Genomic DNA, 7,822 nt, shown 5'->3' with positions numbered 1-7,822 from the left:
GGGCAGGCGGCTAACAGCCCAGAACCGGTCCTTGATAGAATTGTAATCTTTATATGTGTGCAGCTTTCACCCAAGGTCGTAGGCTTCCACCGGCTAAACCGGGTGAGGTTGGTGCTCTGTAAAGCGCATGCGCAAATCTGGCTTTTCGTAATCTGAAAATACAGGAGATTCCACTCCGCCACTAATATTCTAATATACAATAGCAATTTTTTTTTCCACGTGTAGTATAGAAATTTGTAATAAGATACATAATGCGGTTATAATAAAATATTGTGCGATTATTTTCATATAATTAAAATTAATATTTATTTATTTTTTAGAGAATACAAGGGAAGCAGCGCTTTCAACGCTTCTAATGACGGCACGCCACTGATTTTCAAGAAAATCAAAACACACACAAACATGAACATCACAAAACACACTACAGAATACATTGATACACTAAAAGAAAAACTGGCAGTCAAAGCATGTAGACCCAAATGATACAAAACATGTACACTACAAAAACAACAAAATAAATTATTTACAAACAACAAAAATCTCTTTTACAGACAAATTGGTAACAAAACAAACACTGTGCACAGTACACTGGCACACCAACAGAAGAAAAACTCACAACATATTGGTCTTCTCTTTGGTCCAGTGCTATCACACACAATGCTGATGCAGGCTGGATCAAGGAGGAGAACAAAAACTTGCACAACATAGCAACTATGCCCTGTGCTGAAATAAACATACACGATGTTCAATATACTGTTAACAGAACACACAACTGGAAGACACCTGATGTAGACAACATTCACGATTTCTGGTACAAAAAGTTTACATCACTGCACCAGGAACTAGCTAAACACATAACACACAATATGGCTACAATATCAGACATGAAAAAACAACACAGTTTACACTGTCACATTTCATGTACATGGATGACATAATATGCATCCACACAAAAACAACTTCATCAACTCCTACAAATCACACATTCATACACCAAGGACATACAAATGGATTTTGGCCTAGATAATTGCAAAACACTTCACATAGAAAAAGGAATCCTGAAGTAAGAAGATTTTGCACTTGGAAATGGCAACATTATTGAATCCATGGACGAGTAGTTTCATGGATTCAATAATGTTGCCATTTATACAAGTATTTAGCATTCCAACAGGCTAAACTAACAGAACATACACAAATAAAGCAAAGATTGATTAAAGAATCAAAGTAGGTTAAATGCTATTCTCAGAACACAGTTAAATGCAAAACACATGGGTAAAGCAATAAATGCATATGTCATCCCAGTACTCGCATACTCTTTTGAAGTTATACATTGGACTCACACAGATCTCGAGCAACTCCAAAGGAAAACAAGAACAACACTTACTAAGCATAAACAACATCATCCTAAATCCGCCATAGAAAGATTAACCCTTCCACGTAAGGATGGCAGACATGGCCTGATTGATATAGTAAACCTTCACTACAAACAAATACAGTCACTGCGAGAGTTTTTCTACAAAAAACAAGAAACGTCACAGTTACATAAAGCAGTAACTCTAGCAGACTCAAATAACACACCATTAAACTTACACTTACGTCATACAGACATGACACAACATATAAAATGAATAGATACCATCAAGCAATCGTGGGCTCAAAAGGCACTCCATGGCAGGCATCCTTATGACCTGGTCCAGGATTTTGTTGACAAAACTACGTCAAAGAGCTAGTTAGCTCAAGAATGCCTCTTTGGGGAGACAGAAGGATTCGTGATTGCCATACAGGATCAGGTCATAAATACTAAAAACATATTCTACAGAAAACACATATTCAAAGATACAACTTTCACAATTGACACTTGCAGAAAATGTCACATTATGCCAGAAACTATACAACACATTACTTCTGGGTACAACACATTACTCTTGGCACATACAGATTATTTACACAGACATAATCAAGTAACAGATATAATACACCAAGAGCTTACAAAGAAACAAATTATTAGACATCCATGAACCATACTAAAATACATTCCACAGACAGTATTGGAAAACAACACACACAAAATGTGCTATGACAGAGTCATAATCACAGATAAAACAATTTACCCCAACAGACCAAACACAATAAAATCACATATATTATAGATTCCAAACACTTACAATACACAAAATATATGCACTGAAAAAGTCAGCAAGTACACAGGACTCGCCCAGGAAATAATACATCTGTGGAGGATAGATAGGATGCTTATTATACCTGTCATTCTCTCCTCCACAGATGTCATACCACACACTACACAAAAGCCTGGTCACATTAGAATTGAGTAGAAACACATACATCCCCCTACAGAAGGCCATTATATAGAATCCATGCCATATTGTTAAGAAATTCCTGAACACAGACACTAACACACTTATTTAATTTTAGTTTTGTTTTGGTTTGATTGCTATGCCTTGACTCTGGTCTGTCAAAGTAGACAACCATCAGTGTAACCCACTAAACCCAACAATAATAATAATAAAATAATAAACTTACACATAAAATTAACTAACTAAATGATGGTTCGAACCTACATCATCTAGCTCCAATGCTTAGCATTAGTGGTTCTTAACCAGTGTTCTGCAAACCTACATCAAGTGTTCCACGAAANCTCTCGTAGCTCATCCAGCTTCATTTCTGTGACTTTTTCTATTTCTTCTATCCATCTTATCCGTTGCCTTCCCCTCTTCCTTCTACCTTCCACTTTTCCCAGCATAATAGTCTTCTCTAGGGAAACTTCTTTACGCATCACATGTCTCAAAGTAGGTCAATTTTTGTTTTAAGATTCTTGACTCTAAATTTGACTGGAATGTTATTCACATATCCTAAGATGATGGGTTTCTTCTTAATTTGACTTCTTGTGGTTCAGATGATGCCTTTCCACCAATTCTCCTCTTCCACTGAGGCATCGGATTGGCGGATTTGTTGGATATGCTCAGTTGATCTAACGTTCCAACGTCTTCTTTCCAGATTTGCCAATTTTTTTCCTAAGGACGTCAATCTCTTCTAACTTTCCTAGATTGTCTTCTGAAGGGGCAGTGAACCCTTTCCTTCTGTCTGGAGGATTTCCATGGTTCTGATTCTCGATGTATAGTTCAAATACTCCCTTGATGATGATCGATGAGTTTGTCAATGGTTTCTTCGCTAATTGCAGCCTGTAATGCGTCATCAAAGGTTGCAGGTTCTCGGGTCATGGTTTGCTGTCTGAGTCATATATTGATCCCATTTAAAAATTACACTTTTAACCTCTCGTCAAACTCTTTCCCTAGAACCTTTTTAATAAGAGCTGTTTCTGTTTCATTTGCACCTGGTTCTGGCATAATTTTCATTTCCATAGCTAATGCTTGAAGTCTAGCAGCATATGTCTGAACATCCTCATCTGGACTCTGTACGCAGGCTTAGAACCTATTCAGTTTAATGGGGAAAGGAAGTTTTTCAAAACGCTCTAGCATACCATGCTGAAATTTGTCAAAATCTTCGATGTCCTTAATTCGCTTATCTTTCTGGACGAATTCTCTTGCTATTCCCATCAGTCTCAGTTTTGCTACCGCTAACATTTGTACTTTTGACCATCCAGACAATTTCGAAAAATTTGGATACTTCAAATTCCTGCTACATCACCAGAAAACACAGGTAAGAGGGGAACGAAACTCCCTAAAGTCCCTAACACTGCTCTCGGATTTTCGCCTTCCATGGTTCCACTAATATATCCTAGAATTGTCTGTCTAGTATAAATTTGAGCTATCTACACCTAACAAAAATTTCTCAGAAACCTGTTTCTGGCAGACAAACTTGTCTGAGCCTACCTATCGCGGACTAGCCTGTCGAAAGCCTGGAAGTTGGCTTCACCCCACTCCTGACACCTAAATGTTACCATACACAACTAAAATAAATGTTACCTGTACAGAGGGCTGGATCCATATACTACTGTATTACTTCAAGTTTAAGCCTACAATAGGAGTTTAAAATTAGAAAAAAAAATAAAAATGATTTATATATGTGATTTTTGTAAATTGCAGGGTATCTTTCTTTTTTTAGGCCCTGAGTGATATTTTTTTTTGTCTGTTTTACACTGAAATAACTTTTCTTCGTGGCTCTCCAATGACACATTCTTTTCGTCAATTGTAAATCTTTTACTGGCTGCATGATTTCCAGTTTCTTTCAGTGCACAATATAACTATTCTTTTGAATTCAGCATCATATGTAAACTGTTTTTCCATTATTAGTGAGTATGGGTAATAAAAAATAAAAACTTTGATTTTACACAGCTGCTATCAAACATCAACTGGATTAAATCAGAAAAGTGCGAATGGGGAACAACCAAACTGTTATCAACAATTGTAATACTATGCACATGCATATAGCACAAAACAAAGACCTGATTGTTAGGAAGTGGGAGATTGGCAGAGATAAGAAGTTAAAATATTTGCTTTGAATGTAAGCCTCACCCTAATTTTACATTTTAAAAACTGGAATAAAAAATGTAGCTTAAATTTGAAGTAATAAGGTAAGTTCATTATGCAGTAGGAATGCTTTTCATTTTACATGTGTATAGTCAAAGCTTATCAAACAGTAGTCTGAAAACATTTTGAATAGATTCTAATTTTAGTTCCTTAAATAAGAACTTTATTTCCTTGTATATAAATAATATGTCTATTTTTTTTAATTTTCTCTTTTATATGTTTTAGTTAAGGAACAGAATGAAAAAATTACCAAATTAGAAAATGAACATCAAGAAAAAGTCAACAAATTACAGTCGCAATTAGAATTAACGGAGAAGAACATGGAAGAGGAAAGACAAAATCTGATGCAAGAATTATCTCGTGGAAAAGCAGCTGCATTAAGTCTGTTAAAGGTAATTAAAGTTATATAATTTTTTGGTATTCGTAAACTCTGTTGTGAAAAATAAATTGCAATATTCTTATTATTTTTGGTAACGGTGTACAGCAAATCTGCCCGTAGTGTTGTTTCATTATAATATCGTTGAAGTACAATACAGGTAAATTTGAAATCATTTTGCAATTCCTGTTGTAAAATTTTCTTTATAAACTGTTTGATTCTATGAAGTGAAAATGATTACCAGATGGTGCAAACGTGATTCAATTAGAATAGTAACTGAATCGTTCTGTATATATGTATACCTATGCAGGAGTCTCTCTGGAAAATTTAAAAATATCGCTGTCATTTCGCCAGTTTTAAATTTTTTCGCCACTTCAAATTATTTATTGCCTCCAGTTTTCCTTACTAATTAATGCAGGTGCTGGTACAGGTGCTGGTAGCCTTATCAGTTTGACATCTGGAAAGCAAAAGTAACATGTTAAACTGTCATTTACAAGGAGATAGCCAGACATTTGGGTTTCCAATTTGAACAAAACTTGTTTAATGTGCAGCCTTAAACACAAACAGCTTCTTGTTCAAATAATAGTAGGACCCACTTTTTTAAGTATTTTTAAAAAATGGGCCTCTGAAAATTTAGTGTTTTGCTTATAAGTCTTTGGAAGTTACATATCCAAGAGTGGCAATGGCTGAGTGAATAAGGCTCTATGCACTAGAGTTAGCTGATGTAGGTTCGATCCTTCAAAATTTTAGTTTACTTTTGTTTTGTGTAACATTATTATTTTACCATGTTGTTACTACTTAATATTATTATTATTTCTCATGTTTAAAGCTTATAAAACAAGATTAAAAATTGCAATGTCATTTCTTGTTTACTGAACACAAGCCTCAGTAGATTTAACTCTAATATTGTTAAATAAAGTTTTCTTCATATTTATTTTTAGGTATGATGGTATTATGATGCTTGAAGTGTAACAGACATTTGCCAAAATTGTCCATAATATTAACAATTGAAAAAATAAAATGCTGTGACTTGCTACATTATTTTCATATCACATTTTTTTTTTCCATGGGAAGTAATGGACAAAATATTTTTTGTCCATTACTGCCCATGGAAAAAAAAGATGTGATATGAAAATAATAATGTTACACAAAAAAAGTAAACTAAAATTTTGAAGGATCGAACCTACATCAGCTTTAAATTGATTACATCTCAATTTTTAATCTCTTGTTTTATAAGGTTTAAATATGAGTAGTAATAATAATAATAACTCTCCTCTGGTCACCACCTAAACTTACTGGGAGAGCCCAGTAAGTTTACTGATCTGTAGGGCAATGCAGGCTGGAGCACAAACTTTTGGTAGGGACACCCATGCCAGTAAGGTCTATGGGGAGAAGTGAAGCTAAGAGTGACCACACACCCACATTCTGTGGAGATATTTATCATGGTAGTAACCAGATCTAAGTGTGATACCAGCTCAGATGTCACCCAGGTTAATAAGATTCATGTTCATGGGTTAGGCAGAGGTTCACATTTGTAAAATAGGCTACAATCTCCCTTGATTACCGGTGGTGAAAGCAGCACCTGCCCAAGTATGGCTACTGCAATGTCCTCAACAGATGTGAGGAATCAACCTAGCCTTGGTGTTTCTGTGGCAATGCATTCACAGACCACAAAGGCTGGAAAACAATGCCAATGAATGAAATGGACAATAGAAATGAATGAGTTTTTCATCCATACTTACTACACCATCACAAAACTCTAAACAAACCTGACAGCATACAGACAACAACTACACCACAGATTCACACAACAATATCTTCACCTCACTGTCACTGAACAAAGGATTGTTGATCAAAAAAGAACAATTATACACAACAACCTTATCCCACAAACAACACTTGAACTTATCAAACAACAGGTTGCTGATCAAATACGTCAACAGACAGAAGCATTTAACATTATTAATGAAGATCACATAACTTGTCAGGATAATCCAGCAACAAGCACTGATTACAACGCACGCACGCACGCACGCACAAACACACACACACACACACAAAACAACTACCACTAATGATACTACAGACACTTCCTCATCCACCACTGATAACATAGACATAGAATTAGTTAATACACTCTCACTTATATTTCAGGAAACACTCACTAAATATACAGGCATAGATCCCACACAAAGACCACGAATACCAAAAAATCAACACGTCAAGGTAGTAGGAAAAACACTAAATTATGTAAACACTCACTTGCTACCACACTACATTCATTCAATTTCTACACGCTTAGACATTCATACATTAGTTTATGCTGGGGTAATCACAATAGTGACACACCGTGGAATGAAAATACAATCACAGACAGACACAAAACAATTCTATCACAAGCCTACCTGGCAGAGAAGAATAGAAACACAAATAAATGACATTAGACAGCAATTATGCAGGCTGATGCAATACACTAAAAACAACATAACACCCAAATTAAAGAAACAACTCGAAAACATTTTCAACAGTGGGGTGCCGTGACATTTGATGATAGGGAAGCTGTGTTTCTATAAGAAGCTGACTTCCAGGGGCAATCAGTCAGCAATGGTCTAGGGTCCATTCGTATTCGTTTGTTCGATAAGCCAGTAAAAACCGTAGACTTCTCTAAATGTATTTTTAATTAATAGATTATCTAACGCACTTAATAAATAAGCAAGTTCAATATAATTAACTCTCTTATATTAGATTTAATAGATTCTATATGCCCTCTAAATGCCAATTCTCGCTTCGATAACATCTACTAATTAAAATATAATACATCTATTAGCCGTAACTATCTTGTTATAATTTTCAATATATATTTTATATTGTGTACTAATGTTAAATTCTATTCTATTTTGATTTCCAAATTGCTTCAATTTTACGAAAGAATCGATGC

General features: G+C 35.1%; 1 protein-coding gene across 1 annotated transcript in view; it reads left to right on the top strand.

Annotated features, from left to right (window-relative positions):
• The window catches only part of LOC111630739 (golgin subfamily A member 4-like), a 67,704-nt gene that overhangs the window by 31,668 nt on the left and 28,214 nt on the right, over window positions 1-7,822 (top strand). Inside the window, exon 11 of the mRNA XM_023374892.1 lies at window positions 4,734-4,900. Coding sequence (XP_023230660.1) covers window positions 4,734-4,900 — 167 coding nt within the window. The remainder of the gene's footprint in view (window positions 1-4,733; window positions 4,901-7,822) is intronic.

This window comes from Centruroides sculpturatus, unplaced genomic scaffold (genome assembly GCF_000671375.1).
Source record: "Centruroides sculpturatus isolate CEXI.00-Female unplaced genomic scaffold, Cexi_2.0 scaffold444, whole genome shotgun sequence".
NCBI classification, from domain to species: domain Eukaryota; kingdom Metazoa; phylum Arthropoda; class Arachnida; order Scorpiones; family Buthidae; genus Centruroides; species Centruroides sculpturatus.
Note: the sequence above shows the minus strand (reverse complement) of the source record. Positions and strands in the feature narration are given on the sequence as shown.